Below are 17,879 nucleotides of genomic sequence, written 5' to 3'. Positions count from 1 at the left end.
AACAGTGGAAGCAAATGGGCTGGCACTGAGACTTTCGTCGTCGACAACAGTACCAAACCCCCCCAGAAACAAACAGGGCCTAAATGACAAAGAGTTTGCTCTGTTAGATTTTTTTTTTGAATAAAAATTTGCTATATACACTCCTATTATTTCTTCTCACACTATCTTTCTCACGCTCTTTTTGTTTTCTAACCCATCTTAAAGTCCACTCTATTCCCCTTTCCAATACTACTTAATTACTATTTTTAAATGTATTTTTTTAATAAAAACTAAACTAAAAATACTGAAATTTATTTCCGCAGTAATTAAAATTTAATTAAGCTATTAGTTAAACATTATGTGACCGTCACGAGAGCGAGCGAAACGACTACCCAACAGTGCGTTTAATAAGGTAGATTAGAACACGCAGCGCCTGTGTCCGTTGATTTTTCCTCTTCTTCTTCATCATCATCTCGAAACTCCGACCAAATAGCGTGATTGCAGCGATGGATTATTCGGGCTACAACTACCAGCAGCAACCGCAACAACATTCCTATGGCTATGACCCTTCTCAGATCCAAATCCAACCCTACGATCAGTCCTATGCTTATCAACAATACTACGCATACAATCCCCAATACGCCTATTTTCCCAACACACATCAAGGCCAGTTTCAATTCCAAGCCGAACCCGCTCCTCTTCACCCTCCCGGCGTCAACCCCACCGTTCCGGAGTCAGCCCCGGTAAAATTTTCCTTTGACCCCCTCCAATTATTGATTATGTTATGATTAAATTCAGCTGTTCTATTTAGTATTCATGTGCTTAGCTTGTTTGTGAAATTTTCATACGAAAGATTGTGTGAATGGGTCGTGACCTAATTGAAAATGTGGGTTGCATTGGCTGTGACTAGTGAGTTCGTGAAGTGTTTGATGTTTTTTAATGAAATAGGATTCGTTTAGCTGTAATTAGCAAGTTTTTGTTGTCGCGTTTGTGATTTGGTTGTGTTCATTGAGGCCACGATTGCCATGGAAATTGCAGCCACCATTTTGATCGTGATTTTGCTGCGTTCCTTGATATTATGGGAAATTGCAGACAAATGTGGTCGTTCTGGCAACAATTTTTAGTCAAAATTTCCTCCACAATTGTGTTCGTATTGCTGTCGGGGAAGCCTCAAAGACCTTGACATTGCAAATGAAACTGCGGTTGCTGATTGGTTTTTAAAACCTTTGGAATGAGTAGGGGTTTTTTGGTAGATTTAAATCGTATATTGGTGTTTGTCATCTTAAAAGATAATGTTTTGGTTGGGGTGAATTATGTCCTGCAACTCTCTGACTCTTAAATTTGACTCAGAAGTGGGATGGATGACCTACAAAATTCTTATGGGATAACGGTTTATGATTTTGTGACATGGTAGCATCATTTAAGTCCCATACCGACCTACCTATTTTCTTAGAGCTGGATGTGGTTTATAGGTACACAAATTTGTAACATCGTGTATTGTAATCACTATCAAATTAAGGGTTTAACTTCTAAATTATATAAAATTGCTGGCAGTACCCAAGTAGTGATGCACATTCCAGCTTCCATTGCTGTTCATTGTTGTCCCCAATTGTTTACAAAAGGCTTAAAAAAACTAAACTACCAAAACAAAAAGAGGCAAATATATTGATTTCACAAAGAAGAGAAGGAAGAATACAGCAAAGACTCTGGCTGTGAAGTACAAAGTCAGTGACATCCACACGTTGGCAGTTTTCCTAAGGCACAGTTTTGGCCAAAGAAGACATCAATTTTGCCACAACACAAGTCACATATACATATTCTCAATTGCTTAGGTCACTGAGCTTGTCCAGTGATGGTGCTGATGGCAAAAGACCCATACCTAGAGAGGCACAAGTTGGCTCAAAATCACAACTGCTTTCGAACTTGCTATGCTACGCTCCTCAGAGTCGCATAGCTTCAAAATATGTAATCACTATCCATGATTGGCCATGAAAGCAACGCAATTAGACTGCTTCGACTTTCTGCCAATAGCTGTCTTAGCTACCCATAACTCTCCAATTCTTATCTGTTGGCTCTCATGGATCAATTAATGTCATTAGGCTTATCAAAACTATTTTTTATGTATATTAATCAATGGTGGGATATAGTGGAGTATCATGCAATGCATTTGGCAACCGCTTTGGGGTTAAAACAGTGGAGTGGTTTTGAATTAAGGCCATTTTAGCTGCAATAGCGGCACTACCATGACAGCCTTTGAAAACACATTTTTAGCCTAGAACACTATTTAGGGTTTTTTGGGTAAAATTTTCCTCAAAAAGTTACCTCTGTTCTTTTGCACTTTATAAGACACTTCTTTTCCCCATGTGTTCTGTTTTTTTATTTCTTCCTCAGACTTCCTAAGTTCACATTTTGCTATTTTTTTTATTTAATTTGTTACATTCTTTTTATATTAATTTCTCCATTTTTGGTTAATTACTTTGTTCTTATTGATCCTAGATTGACGGTGATTCTGTAAACTGTGATATTATTTATCATGAACTTCTTTAATTTTTTTGGTTTTTATTTTGGAACTTGTATTATTACATTTAAAATAGTGGTCATCCTGTTCCTTTTTGCTTGTATCTCTTTTACTAAAGAAGATCAGTAGAACCAACAAATGCTATGGGTTTACACATCATTGTTTCAGATAAAGGCTTTGGCATAGGATATTTTACATACAGCAAACACTTTGTATATAATATTGCTCCAGTGACATCTTTGAAACTGTTGTATTATATTCTATGCCAATCAGTTTGCGCTTTTATTTAGCTCTTGTAAATTGCTTTGGTGTAGCTGAAACAAGATGACATAAGATAGATTCAGTCAAAGTTAAGCCATTTGATATAGTTTATTCCTCCTTGACTCGATTCAGCACATTTTCTGATACATCAGCATGTCAGTATCTTAATTTCCTAACAAAAAGGGGAAAATAACATTTGAAGAAGTAAATGGAGAAGGCTCATTGAAGATTTTGCAACACTTACTTTTTAAACATTTTCTTATGCTTTTAGAGCGAATAGCTTGCGGTGCTTCCTCAGCTTCTTTTGGGACCTTCTCTGGACAAAAGATCGTTACTGGATTAGGTATTATATCCTCAATTTTTCATTTAAAACCTTCAGAAGGTGTTGAGAATTCTTCAAACTTGGCCACAACACCCTAGAGTGACCAGATAAAGACAGGAGTTACATAATATAAGCACAAGCTATTATGGCTCATATCATATCTTTGAAGTCACAATAAGGCCTTATGGTGGTGGGTCTTTGCTGGTTGCTTTAGAGCTGATGTGGGCATCAGATAATTTTGTTTCTCTTCTTAACTGTTTGGCCTTTCAAAGTAATAATCAGTGCCTCACAGTTTAGAACTAGAAACTTATCTCTTTTTGTTATTCATTGACCATAACTTTTATTTGATATGGTTTGGTTTCTTTTGTCAGAGGATGTTTTTTTTTTTCAGTTTCAGACTTAGGGAAGCGTTGATGATGTTTTCAGGACCATAAATTGACAACTTATCAAGGATTGCTAGATCAACAGTATCTTGAGGCTCATAGAGATAGGCATGAATTGGGCCAAGTTCATGGTCAATGGGTGGGTGTATCTGTGAGCCATTTATGGTGTTATCTAAACCATAATGAGGGAATTACATGTCACAATGGCTTATCAGCAAGTATAATTTTCAATGAAGGGATAATAAAACAATTTGACAATGGCATATCAACAAGTATAATTTTCTATATTCTTCTTATAATAATGCTATTATGTTTGGAGATGAAATGGTCAAATTTAACTGTTTTCTTTGACATTTTTCTCTCTCAAGATTACCGCCTTTCTGATTTTGTATCGTTTGTGTGAAGATATTGTCATTCTAATAATTTACTCTCAAATTTCTCGTTCATTCTTTCCTGCTTACGGTAACCATATCAGTATATTCTTGAATTCGTATGTGAATTCTTGTTTACAGACTGGACCATCTCAATACAGAGGTAGGGGTGGCAGGGGTGGTAGACCATTTAGAGGGGCTGGTCGTGGTCGGGGCCACAGTAGGGGCCATGGAGTAGGGGGTGGTAGACACATACCATCTCATTCTTCTGGAGCTGCTATTTCTCATGCGGCAGGCGCACCTGTTGTTACTGGGACTGCTTCAGAGATAGAACCTTCATCAGTCTCTGTGCCAACACAATTACCTAAACCAGCTCGAGTGCAACCACCAGCACCACGTAAGGTGTGTTGTGAAATTTGTAAGGTTGAGTGCAATACTCCAGAAATCTTGGAGCAACACAAGAATGGGAAGAAACATCAGAAGAATATGAGGATGCATGAAGAATTGCAAAGGCGCAATGCTCTAAATGGACAACAGAGTGGGCAAATTCCTACTTCTCAATTGAATTTAACAGATGAACCTAAGCAAGTTCAGGAGTCTGAGAAAAATGGATGCCCAGCCGAAAATATGGGCTCTGGGGTTATAGTTAATAATCACAACGAGGAAACTCAACTGCAGAATAATGAAGGAAACATTTCTGAGGCTCCGGCTGAAGCACCTGAGGCAAAAAACATGGATAACTCTGCCGGAAGAGGCCGAGGATTAAAGCGGAAGAAGAAAGGAGGAAAAGGGGGTAAATACATGAGAACCAATGATGGTTTGAAGGCTGTGGAATCTGCACAAACCGTGTCTTTTAGATGTGAGTTGTGTGATGTTAAATGTGAGTCACAAATTGTTTACCAGAGTCATGTGACTGGGAAAAAACACTTATCGAAACTAAGGCGTGCTCATGATCCCCAAGCTGCATCTGGAGTAGGCCAGCCGCAACCTCTGTCTGGAGCACTCTTGGGGCTTCAAGCCCTTTACCCTCCTGACATCAATGCTCTGTCTAATGCAATTAATGCTCAAGTACAACAAGGTGATAATGATCCACAGGTACTTTTGGCTCAGCTCCTGATGACTGTACTATCTCAAGCACAAGTTACAGCAACAGCACAAGTGACAGGTGTCACATCTGCTCAGATGCCTGGACCCATATCTATGGCTGGACCAAGTTATGAATCCCAGTTGTTGCAGACACAAGTATCAGAAATCACAGCACATGCTAATTTAGAAAATCCTTCCGGGGAAGCAAAAACTGAGCTGTTACCTGTCCAACCACTGGAGCCAAAAGCTCAGCAAGGTTCAACTGTCAGCACCCAAATTGAAGGTGGTGGTTCTGAAACTAAATAACTGGTGTAAAATTCCCCCAATATATTGCAGTTGCGACACCCACAGCCAATTTCAGAATGTGAATCTCCCACCACTTGGTAGGCCAAAGATGATTCAATCATTCTCTTAAATTTTCCACTTTTTTGGGTCGCAAAGGGGTGGTTATTTAACTGTTGTTGGGAATTTCTTTTCTCTCAGGTAGATTTTAATATTGTAGGAATTTGCTCATATGGATGTTAGGATGTGCTAGAAATCCTTAATTCTATGTTTTACTGCAATGTGAAAAATACCTTTGAGTGATCGAAGTTGGGAGCGGATCAGTGAATGTGAATACGTAAGTATAATACAGTTTTAGCATTTATGAAATTTGAGGAAACGTTTGAAGGTAAATTTAAAAGTTTTTTACTGGGTAATGTATAAATTTAATTTCTAAAGAAGTTAATGTAAGAGATTTACAAATTAACTCATGTATAACTTTAATCTATGAAAAAGATTTTAAATTTTTTTTATCGATATTTATAGAGAATTTTATTCAACCGGATTCTAAAAAAGACTATAATTGGTTGTAAAGACGTGGAGAAAAAAGTATTTGTTACAATCGGCAACAAGCTTAAGGGTACAAGAATGCATGTTTGAACAATTTTTTATAAACTTAATTTAAAAAATTTGAAAAACCTAATAAGTAAAAAATTGTATAATTTTTCTAATGTTTATCAATTTCATTTTTTTAAGGAGAATAAAAATTTGTTGAAACGTATACCAACCATGAGTTTGGATCCCACACGACAAGTGATGAGATGAGAAAAGAAAATAACAGAAAAGAGAAAGAAAAGACAGAAATGTGAGTTGATAAATGCTATGGTGGGAGATCTTTCCATGTTCCCTAAACTAAGAAAAGGTTTTATGAAATTTTTAGTTTTTATTTTAATATATTTGATAGAATTTATTTGTTTATTTTTTGTTTTTCTCTCTTTTCTGTATGCGTAATTTATTTCATCTCACGGTACCACCACTAGGGGACATCTATCCGGTGGACAAAAAAAAGTAGCTTTATTTTATAAAAAATCGCAGTGGAATAGATTTATGAGATTCTAAAATTTGAACGTTGCTTTTATAAGAAATAATATTTAACAAGAAAAAAAAATGAAGAAATGAAAACCTAAAATAAGAAATTCTATTGAGGGCTTCACTAATCCTATAAATGTTGGAAAAGGTAAAAGAAAAGTGATGGCTTATGAACAGGAGAGATGAGGGGATAGTTCAAAGCATGTTGGTAAGAAAGAGAAAGAGAGGGAGATTTATTTTCATGAACTATTGATGAAAACTATTGACGAAATCTTAATAACAGTGATGAGAGAAACTCATTTATTTTCCTATATCTTTAGCTAATAACAGTGTTCAGAACAAGTTGTCCAATGCCTTTTACATTTCAACACTTTTAAGTATGTTCTTCACTGTCTTTTCACTTGCTAAGATTAGAGCCTTAGAAAATGGCCATTACAGTAAGTTGGTGAGCTGTTTCCAATACCAGTAGATCATAGTCTACGACGTTGGTGGCTTGAAAAAAAGCTAATTTGCCCTTTTCATATTAGTTTCCTTTTTTGTGTAAACATGTTTTCTATCATTTTAGAAAGTCAGAAAACATTCTTTCCTAGAAAGTTGCACACAGAAAGGTGTCTGCTTTAGCTACTGCCACAATTTACACTCTACACAAATGCTTTGAGCTTCTCTATAGAGTGTATCGTTGTGTAGAATTGAAGCCTTTTGTATCTATTGCATTTGTTTTCCAAAGAATTGTAAAGCCTTATCATCATGATTTAGAGGGTCACAACCCCATTTCTCTATATTCTAACAAGATTTCCACTTAGTTTGTATGTTTGTATATGTTAATTAAGGGAGGAAAATCAGTACATTTTAGTCGCTATTGCCTTGCTAAATTCAGGATGGGGCCGAATTGGTTCCTTACAGTAAAATAAGTTATAAATTTTGGTTCCTTATCTTAAAGGACGAATCAACAGGTTGATGAACTTGTGGATCGGCCTGTCAACTTTTTGTTTTGAATATTTAGAGACACATTTAATTATATAAATCTTTTTTATATTTTAATTGATTAATTAATAATTTTTTTAAAATAAATTAAAATGATTATTATCTTTTACATATTAAATTATTTTATTATAATTAATAATTAATAATTATAACTTAATTTGTAAATTTAATAATTTGTTACTGTTATATATTCATCTTTTAACTAATACAATAAAAATTTATTCTTTCAAACTATTTTAATTTTTAATTTGAAAAAAAATTGTACTTGTCGATACTCAACGAGCCAGTTTCAGTCTAGGTGACCGACCGTCCGAGTCAAAAGACACCTCAAGGCATGCAATAAATGGTAATAACAATAATTACAATAACACTTAATGAGTCTTAATTCGTATTCCAGAATACGTGAGAAGTATCTCCGACAAATCAGCTACAAACAAATTAATTGAAAGATGACACAAATATTCTTCAGATATTCCAACATACCCTTATACCAATATACTTCCCTACTAATCAAGGATCGTGAGGCACATCGGAGGTGTAAGGTACGCTTTTATCAATTATCAACATACACTATTTACACAGAGTACTTACTTGATCGTCAGAGTGCCTCTTTCAGGTCAACCCCAATCGAGCATCAACATTTGTGGAAGGAGACTCGGAGGAAGGAATCAGAGGATCACCGACACGTCAGTAATTGTACGATTAGTCCCTGTTTGGGGCCCACGTTGGGATTGAGATAGTAGTCAATTTTAGCATCGATTATAGATTGGCAACAATGGTGTCAACAAGAAACAATACCAACAACTTTCGGGTCACGGACGATCAGATTGCACTGATCCAAACACTCCAAGCCCAAATAGAGGAGATGCGACATAAAGGCATTGAAGATCAACGACAGAATGAAGAAGATCAACAGAGGAAGGTAGAAGAGGTGCGCCTTCATAAAAAGAAAGCATAATAAAGAAGCAACGACTCGATGGGACCGAATGAGAAGATTAATCTCGAACACAGACTCACTAGAGCTCCAGGCACACCGAGCCCCCCCCCCCCCCCCCCCCCGACCGATGACGATGATGATTCAAAAGGTCATCCTTTTACAGATGAAATAATGGAAGCACAACTCCCCTTCAAGTGGAAGGGACTAACTATCAGGCTCTACGACGGTTCCACAAATTCGGACGAGCACTTCAACGTTTTTAAGACGCAGATGAATCTCTAAACGACAAACAAGGTCGTGTGGTGCAATGTTTTCCCCACCTCTCTACAAGAGGGGACGCTAGGTTGGTTCACCCGACTCTTACCTAATTTGATGAATAACTTCAAGGTCTTGGCGACTAAATTCACCACTCGGTATGCAACAAGCAGACCGCATCACACTTTCTCCATGGCCTTCCTTAACATGAAACAGGAAAGGGGAAATCCTTGCGGGCTTTTATGGAAAGATTCAACAAGGTTTGCCTGGGTATTTGGAATATCATGCCTGAAATAGCAATCCTGGTCTCGGTGATCTGACCGTGTCGATTCACTGAAAGTTCGATCAAGAGACCTGCCAAGGATCTTGACGAATTGAGGAACCGAGCAACCAAATTCATGGAGATAGAGGAATTTACTGACTATCACAGAAGCGTTCGATCCAAGAATGGAGGAGATAAGGAAAAAGAGAAGGATGGAGGAAATCGACCTATATCTGGTCGGTCGGACAGGCACAAAGAAAATTGAGGACTTCGGTTTTTTACTTACACTCCATTGAATGCTTCACGGGGTAAAATTCTTGACAAAGCGCTGCAAGCCAAACTAATCCCGACCTTGAAGCAGTTGCAGAGTTTGAGGAACGCTGACACGTCTAAGCAATGCCAGTACCATCGCAAATTTTGCCATACGACCGAGGGATGTCAGGCACTGAAGGACATAATAGAATAACTCATCCAAGTTGGTCACTTGCGCAAATTTGTTCGAACTGATACATCTCATACCGATCTCTACAAAGGGAAAGGTACCTTCCTAGGGACCGAAAAGAGCAATATGATCGGCGTCGACGAAAAGGCTTACATCGTTTCAATGAAAACCAACGTCCGACCAATCAAAGAAGAAAGAATGAGAACTCAGTGTGTGTGAAGGACTCGGCTACAGAGCGAGAGTCCATGTAGGAGCGATAGAACAAAACATGGCGTCTGGGAGGTCATTAATATAATAGTCGATCCGATTCCATTCGGAAACGTTGGTCCGTGGGACGAATGAATCTATAGAAGTCCTTCCCTGGAAGATTGAGGCCCCAAGTACATAGCAAGACAGGTAAATACTATCGTTGGGGGATTCGCAGGAGGTGGAAGTTCAAGTTCCACTCGGAAAAAAATATCTTTGAGCCATTCAGTCAGTCCACTTGGTAGTCACCAAGAGTCAATTGAGGATGCTGCCAATCACCTTCATAGATGATGATTTCACTACCATCGACCTAGCATAGGATGACCCCATGGTAATCACCGTGGAAATAGATAAATTCGCCATCACGAATGTTTTTGGTGGATCAGGGGAGCTCGTCGATATTCTATATTGGATGACTTTCAAAACGATGAGAATTCCAAACTCAAAAATCCAGCTCTGTGACGAACTGATTGTTGGATTCTCCGGTGAGCAGGTGGAAACTAGAGGATTCCTTAATCTGTACAGCACGTTTGGGGAAGAGGTATTTTTGCAAGACAATTAAAGTCGTGTATCTTTTGGTAAATGAAAATACCTCTTACAATATATTGCTTGGACGGTCGTCCATAAATTGCCTACAGGCAATAGTGTCCACCCTGCACCTTGCGATGAAATTCGCAATGGCATCTGGCGACATCGTCACAATTCATGTCGATCAAAAGACGACTCGAGAATGCTATGTCGCAAGTTTGAAGATAGAATCGACCAGTCGGTTACACAAGACCTCACCGCGTGGGCGATCAATGGGAAAAAGAGGATGCTCTCCAAGGTGTAGAGAAACCATCAAGGAGTGATCCCGAGACAGAACCAAAGAAAATATGGTTGCCTTTGTCATTCTTAACCCAGCGAGAACCTTTGCCATCTACCTCTCCGAGATGACGACCACACGACACACATGGGAACGTCCCTAAAATCGGACGACAGAAAGTTGGTAAGCCAAACTTTGATTGATAACACTGATTTGTTTGCTTTGAAAGTTACCGACATGCCCGGGGTGAGCCTAGACATTATTACACATTGTCTCTCCATTTACAAAGAAGCCAAACCAATTTCCCTAAAAAAATGAAAGATGGGCGAGGAGAAGCGTGTGGCCACACGACAAGAGGCTGAGAAGTTGGTGAAAGTTGACTTCATCATAAAGGCGCACTACACTACATGGTTGGCCAACATGGTCATGGTAAAAAAATCAAATGGTAAGTGAAGGATGTGTACTGCTTATACCGACCTCAACAAAGTTGTTGATCAAGAGTGATCAAGAGCTTTGAAGAATCCAAATTCAAGGTGTTTGATGAAAGGCTGGTGTTGCTGCTGTGTGTTGGTGGGATATGGGTAGATTAAAGTGTGATCCACTCTTTTGTTGAATCTAAAACTGATGTGAATTGAAACCTTTTTGAAATTAGATGTTTTTCCAACTAAGTGAAAAACAACTTGTTGTTTTGCTCTTAGAGGTTTTGCAAAAGGTTGAAAGCTGTTTGACTTGGTTGACTTAACTGTCAAACCAAATCAATCGGTTGTTTCGTGTTTTCAACCGATTGTTTCTTTGAAAATCTTAACAAAATTCAGTTTTGATTGGTGAATCTGTCTTAAATGATTTCTAACTGAATACGCTCCTTCATTAAATGTTTTAACCAATCTTTGGAAAGTATATATAGTTTGTTATATGTTTCTAAAGGGTAAGAGACAGTTTTGAGAAATTCAGTTTGACAAATTTGATCTCAAGTTTTTCAAGATTCACATCAAGCTTTGGATTTTTAAGTGAGAGTGGAATAGGATTGCAATTGTATTCTTTTCAGTTGTACTTTGATAAGGTGTAATCCTTTTCTCAATCTTCTGTATTTCTATTGTTGTATTGCCAAGGAGTGTTGTGTGTTCTTGAGGTGTTCAAGATCAATACTCTTGGTGTGGTTTGCCAAAGGTAGTTTGTTTCTTGAGGGGTTTAAGGTCACTACTTTGGTGTGTGGTTTTTGTAATCTGGTTTGATTGCTTAGTGAATTACCCAGTGGTTTCTGAGAACTGGATGTAGCTCTTGTTGTAAGAGTGAACCAATATAAACTGTTTGTGTGCATTTCTCTTTCTCTGATCTCTTTTTAATTCTGTTTTTAAGTTGTTTAAGTTTTGACTGGTATAAACAACCGATTGAATTGAAGAAACAACCGTTTGTTTTTCTGTGTTTTAAAACACAGAAAAGCTTCAAATTCTGGATTTCTTCACTGAGTTTCATTAAACCTTCAAAAGTTTTCAAAAATCTCTTATAAACAATATATATTCTAACAAAAGCTTGTCCCAAAGATTCTTATCCTCTATCGAGCATTGACCGTCTCGTCGATGGAGCGAGCGGTCACACCATCTTAACTGTTTTATATGCATATTTTGAATATAACTAAATCTGGATGCATCCGGGAGACAAAGAAAAGACAGGGTTCATGATTGACTACAACAACTTTTATCATGAAATCATGTCGTTCGGTCTAAAAAATGTAGGTGCCACCTATCAACGACTAATGGATTACATTTTCAAGGGGATGATTGGCCCGAATGTTAAAGTCTATGTGGATGACATTATCGTCAAGTCTGACTCATGCCAACATCACATCAAAGACTTATAGGAAGTGTTTCAAGCCCTTCGCGACCACGACATGAGGCTTAACTCCGACAAGTGCGCGTTAGGGGTAGAGGGAAGAAAGTTCTTGGGTTTCATGCTCATTCATCGTGGCATAGAAGAAAACCTCGAGAAATTTAAGGCAATCACCGAGATGCGGAGCCCCGAGAACGTCAAGGAAATTCAAAGACTGATCGGGCGGCTTACAACACTCTTTAGATTCGTACCAAGACTAGCGGAGAAAACCAAACCCATCATACAGTTACTATGCAAGACGGCTAAGTTCCAACAGAAGACCAAATGTGAAGGGATTTTCCTCCAGTTAAAAGCTTTCTTGGCTTCTCCCCCGGTTATTCAAAAGTCAGACGCCATGTAGCCCATAATTGTTTATTTCACTGTCTTAGAGGATACGATAAGTGCATCGTTGGTTCAAGAGATTGAAAATGAGGAATGACTAGTTTACTTCATCAGCCGAGTACTTCAGGCGTTGAGGTCTGGTACCAGATGATTAAGAAAGTTGTCTTGGCCTTGGTAATAACAACACGGAAAATGCGCATGTATTTTCAGAATCATTGCATAATAGTCAAAACCGACTATTTGATAATGATGATATAACCAAAGCCAGATTTAGTCGACCGAGTAATCGGCTGGGTCATCAAATTGTCAGAATTCCATATTCGGTACCAGCCGAGAGGGGCAATCAAATCACAAGCTTTAGCCGACTTCGCAACCAAGCTCAGCCCCCGTTCGACCGAAGGGGAGAGCTCCCAATGGATCTTACATGTGGATGGGTCCTCTAATAGTAGATCATGTGGTGCAGGGGTAGTACTCAAAGGACCAAGTGGCGTTCTCCTTGAACAAGCCTTGAAGTTTGAATTCAAAACATCAAACAATCAGGCCGAGTATGAAGTCATCATAGGCAGTCTCAATCTAGCCCTAGATCTGGAGGTCACAAAGCTTATTTGTAGAAGTGATTCCCAACTCGTTGTCGGCCAACTAAAGGGGAATTCGAAGTCAAGGAATCGTTGCTTCGGAGATACTATCACTTTGTTCAAAACTTGATTACCAGGTTTACAGAAGTGACAATCCAGCACATCTGCCGGGAACACTATTGTTGAACAAGATGCTTTGATGTCTCCAAATCCAAGAGGAAAGCTTGAAGACCTTGCTGCTGGGTGTGTGTGTGTTGTCTAGTTGTTTGAAACTTGTTAATTCACTCCTTAAGATGATCCAAGTTCATTTGAATATTTAACCTTTTGAAAAGATGTGTTTTCTAAAAAGCTGTCAAAATTTCAACAGGTTGTTTTTCGAAACAACAGGTTGTTTTACCTTAGTAGTTTTTGAAAAAGGTTGAAAGTTGTTTGACTTGGTTCACTTTGCTGTCAAACCAAATCAATCGATTGTTTCGACAAAACAATCTATTATTTTCCTGAAAACCTTATCAGAATTATGTTAAGCGGTTTTAATATGTTTTAAATGATCCTAACTAACTTGGCTCCTTTATTAAATGCTTTTGACCACTTGGTTGGTCCATATAAAGGTGGTTTTACGCTCCTAATCTTGAAGTAAGAAAAAGAGTTTATCAAAAACATTTTTTCCAAGATTTGAAAGAGCTTTGGATCATTCTTAAGTGTGTGGAATAGGATTGGGTTGTATTATGAACTTTAAGCTTTGTAATACCTAGGTGTATTTTATTCCCTTCTTCCTTGATTACTGTATTTCTGTATTTGTGTTGCCAAGGAGTGTTGCGTGTTCTCGAGGGGTTCAAGATCAACACTCTTGGTGTGGTTTGCCAAAGGTAGTGTGTTTCTTGAGGGGTTCAAGGTCACTACTTTGGTGTGTGGTGTTTGTAATATGGTTTTGATTGCATAGTGGAATACCCAGTGGTTTCTGGGGACTGGATGTAGCTCTTGGTGTAAGAGTGAACCAGTATAAATTGCTTGTGTGCTTATCTCTTACCCTTAACTCTTTAAATTTTGTTTTTAAGTTGTTTATGTTCTAACTAGTATATGTTAGAAAAGATGGCTTTAAACTAGAGGGGGAGGGGGGGGGGGGTTTCGCAAACTTTTAAAACAAGAATGAATTTATCTCAGGAAACAATTGATTCAGAAATTCAGTTCGCCAAAACAGCAAGCAAAAGCTGTAGTACCAGAAAAACAATCGGTTGTTTCGCAGAAACAATCGGTTGTTTATACCAGCAAACAACAAATAAACTGAATTTAAAGAGTTAGAGATAGAGAGATTGTACACAGTTGTTTATACTGGTTCACTCCAAACCCAGAGCTACATCCAGTCTTCTCAGAACCCTGAGGAAATCCACTAAGCAATCACCATTTGATCATTTACACAACAACCAAGAGAATGACCTTGAACACCTCAAGAAACACACTCTCCTTGGTCAACACACCAACACTAAGATTGCTGATCTTGAACCCCTCAAGAACACACAACCAATCTCAGCAAAACACAGAAACAAATACTTGTTCAACAGAGTACAAGGATTACACTTGTTACAGAAGATAATCTGAAATCAATACAAGCAGAATCCTATTCCATACACTTTGATCAAACACAAACTTCTTAGCAATCTCAGCTCTTTGAAAAACTCAAAAACTCTTAACAAAAACTTGTCAAAGATTCTTTTTTATTCAAATCTATTTTTCTGAATATATTCAAAGATGTAGTTTGTTATCAAATCTTAACAAACTCTTAAATTGCATTAAAAGATTGGTCAAAGCATTTAATGACTGGAGCGTAAGCAGTTAAAACATTTAAAGCTCATTCAAACAGAAAACAGTTTTTCTGTTATGGTCCCAAAACAAACAATCGGTTGTTTCCTCGAATCAATCGGTTGTTTTGGTACTTAACAATTCAACCATTTTAAAAACAGTTTTCAATCTTTTTCTCAAAACACCTAAATACAAACAATCGGTTGTTTCGACAAAACAATCGGTTGTTTTAACTTAGTTTGAAAACATTTTACTTTCACAAAGATTGAGAATGCTAATGCTTTAGATTTAATCAAAGGGTGGATTACAACATATAAACTACCCCTGAACTAAGCTAAACCAGCACAGCAACATCAAGCACAGCAGAGGCTTCAACATCCTTCAAAGGATTTGGATTCTTCAAAGCTTGAACACCACTTGATTCAACAGTATAAACAACCGATTGTTTTGAAGAAACAACCGATTGTTTTTCTTATATCATCTTAAAACAGTTTTGGTTCTTTGTTTCCTTGATTTCTTTCTCTGTAATTCAACATTGAATTTCATTATACATTCAAAGTTTGTGAAAATCCTTTAAAACCAATTCACCCCCCTCTTGTTTAAGGCCATATATTCTAACAATTGGTATCAAAGCTTGGTTCTTGAAAGTTATTCAAGTTTTGATCCTAAATCTTTTTTAAATGGCTGAAAAGTTTTCTTTTGGGGAAGGTGCCTGTTTAAACAAACCACCTTTGTTCTGTGGTATGAACTATGAACTGTGGTGCATAAGAATGAAATTCTTTGTTGAATCTATAGATAGAAAAATCTGGAATGTTATTACAAATAGCTATCTCATGCCTATATCTGAAAATGTTTCTTCTGAAAGAGAACATCTTGATTGTGTAGCTATGAACATCATTGTATCTGCACTTGATTCTAATGAATTGTTCAAGGTTTCAGAATGTAGTTCTGCCAAAGAAATGTGGAATACCCTTGAAGAGTATCACAAGAATCCAAGGAGTGCCTTGATGGACAAAGAAGAATCTTCTTCTGAATCTTTCTCTTCAGAATCCAGAAAGAAGGTTTGTCTTATGACAAAAGAAGAATCTGGATCAAGTCAAGTTGCTGGAAAAAAAATTGTCAAGACTCAAGTGATGAGAGTGAAGAGGAAACATTTAGCTCGCTGTTTAAGAAATTCAACAAGTTCCTAAAGAAGAAAAACAACAAAAGTGACTCATCCAACATGTATGATAGCAAGAAACCTACTGAGTTTAACACTAACAAATATACATGCTTTGGATGTGGTGAACAGGGTCATATTAAAACTAAATGTCCCAACAAAGAGAGGAAAAACTTCAAGAAGCATGAGAAGAAAGGAAAAACAAGAAGAGCTTACAATGATGACTCATCAAGCTCCTCTTCAAGTGATGAAGAAGAAGCAAATTTATGTCTAATGACAAGACAAGAAAGTGACACAAGTAGTGTAAGTTCAAACACTTCTATTAATTTTGAGAATTATAGTCAACTTCTTGATGCCTTTAATGAAATTCATGAGGAAGCTAATAGGTTGGCCCTTTTAAATAAACGGTTGAAAGATTTGAACAACTCATTGGAAAATAGAGTCAAGATCTTGGAAGAAGAGTTGAACAATTCAAAAATTGATTTTGAAAATTTGGAAATGATTTACCAAAACTGTTCTTGTAAGTGTGTTGATTCAAATTTTTGTGAAAATTGTGAATCTCTTCAAAAGAAGGTTCACTATCTTTTAAAAACCATGGACAAGTTTTCCAAAGGCCAATCCAATCTTGAAACTGTTATTGCTTCTAAAAAATGTGTTTTTTTGGCAAGGCTGGATTGGGGTTTAATCCAAACAGCAATAACAGATCTGTTTCAAAACCCTTTTCAAGTTTCTTTGAAAAACAACTTGTTGTTTTATCGAAACAACCGATTGAAATTTGTCATTACTGCATGAAAAGGGACCACACTATTAGATTCTGCAGAGTAAGAAGGTTTTTTGTTCCCAAAGGTATTTTGAAATGGGTTCCTAATGTTTCTAAGGTTCCTAAGGCTCCTACTAACATCATTGGACCCAAATTTATAAGGGGACCAAATCTTGTTTCTTTACCTTTCTTGTAGGGATCTTTGGCAGCCAAGAATCATCTTTGGACTTGAAGAATGACTGCTAAAGGGAAAAGATTCTTTCTGGACTTCCAATTACTGTTGTGTACAAAGCCTAGTTTTCTTGAAGGCCAAGAGAAGTTACTTGATTATGGACAATGACTCATTAAAAGAACTACATTGTCAAAAGGATAAGACTTTCCTTGTTTTTATTTTCTTCTCTTGAATTTTTCTTTAATTCTGTAGTATGAAAAATATTGATTAATGTCTTTATCTATCATCTATGTAATGTGAATATGAAGCCTATCCTTCTGAATTATCTTTACCTGTCAATTCCGAATCTGTGAAATGCTTAAATTGCTGTCACAGAAAAACAATCGATTATTTTCACGAAACAACCGATTGTTTCCCTCTGACAGCACTGCATTAAATTGAATTAATTTGTTTTTGCATTCTATCTGTTGCAGATTCTTTCCCCTAGCAGTTATGGGTAAAAATGCATTTATCATGGGTCTGATTTAGTTTAGAAGGGTGTTACTTTTGTCATAAATGGAATATATTTCACAAATTCTTGGAAAATTAACCTTTATGACTAGTCAAAGTCTTCATGTGCTTTCATGTGAAATCTGCCACTGAGTGACGTGCCATTGTGTAGTCTTGGACTAGACTCTCTTTCTTGAAGACTGAAAGCCACTAAATGTCAAGGATTGGAACTGTTTTCTGTGAAAAAATAAACTCATATGCAGTTGGTCAAAAGTCTCATTCTGTTTTCTGGTTTTTCTCTTTGCCTTCATGGATCCTACACCTCCTTCATCAAAGAGGATCAATAGAAGGGCTTGAAGAATGTCTGCTAAAAGGAAGAACATCAAGAGCAGTGTCAATTCTTGTACCTATACTTTTCATTTGCATATGTCTTGCAGGGTTCTTTGAATGTCAAGAGACATCCTTGGCACATGCATAGTGTTGATCAAAAGAGAAACTTCAAAGAGAGACCTTTCAAG

At 37.3% G+C, this 17,879-nt stretch overlaps 1 protein-coding gene across 6 annotated transcripts; it reads left to right on the top strand.

Annotated features, from left to right (window-relative positions):
* The first annotated feature begins 350 nt into the window (after positions 1 to 350).
* On the top strand, positions 351 to 5,510 carry LOC137818371 (uncharacterized). 6 transcript variants are annotated; one of them, XM_068621750.2, is made up of 3 exons: positions 355 to 722; positions 3,507 to 3,602; positions 3,976 to 5,510. In XM_068621750.2, the coding sequence occupies exons 1-3, from the start codon at positions 486 to 488 to the stop codon at positions 5,224 to 5,226; spliced, it is 1,584 nt and encodes a 527-aa protein (XP_068477851.1). In that variant the 5' UTR covers positions 355 to 485; the 3' UTR covers positions 5,227 to 5,510. The 6 variants fall into 6 exon arrangements, 4 of the variants coding, with proteins under 4 accessions (XP_068477852.1, XP_068477851.1, XP_090152761.1 ...); XM_090296635.1 differs by having other exon boundaries at positions 415 to 722; positions 3,507 to 3,735; XM_090296636.1 differs by lacking the exon at positions 355 to 722 and adding an exon at positions 3,029 to 3,101.
* Positions 5,511 to 17,879: the final 12,369 nt, after the last annotated feature.

The sequence above is a fragment of the Phaseolus vulgaris genome, chromosome 10, assembly GCF_051622355.1.
Source record: "Phaseolus vulgaris cultivar YP4 chromosome 10, ASM5162235v1, whole genome shotgun sequence".
Classification (NCBI taxonomy): domain Eukaryota; kingdom Viridiplantae; phylum Streptophyta; class Magnoliopsida; order Fabales; family Fabaceae; genus Phaseolus; species Phaseolus vulgaris.
This window is presented reverse-complemented; position numbering and strand designations above follow the sequence as displayed.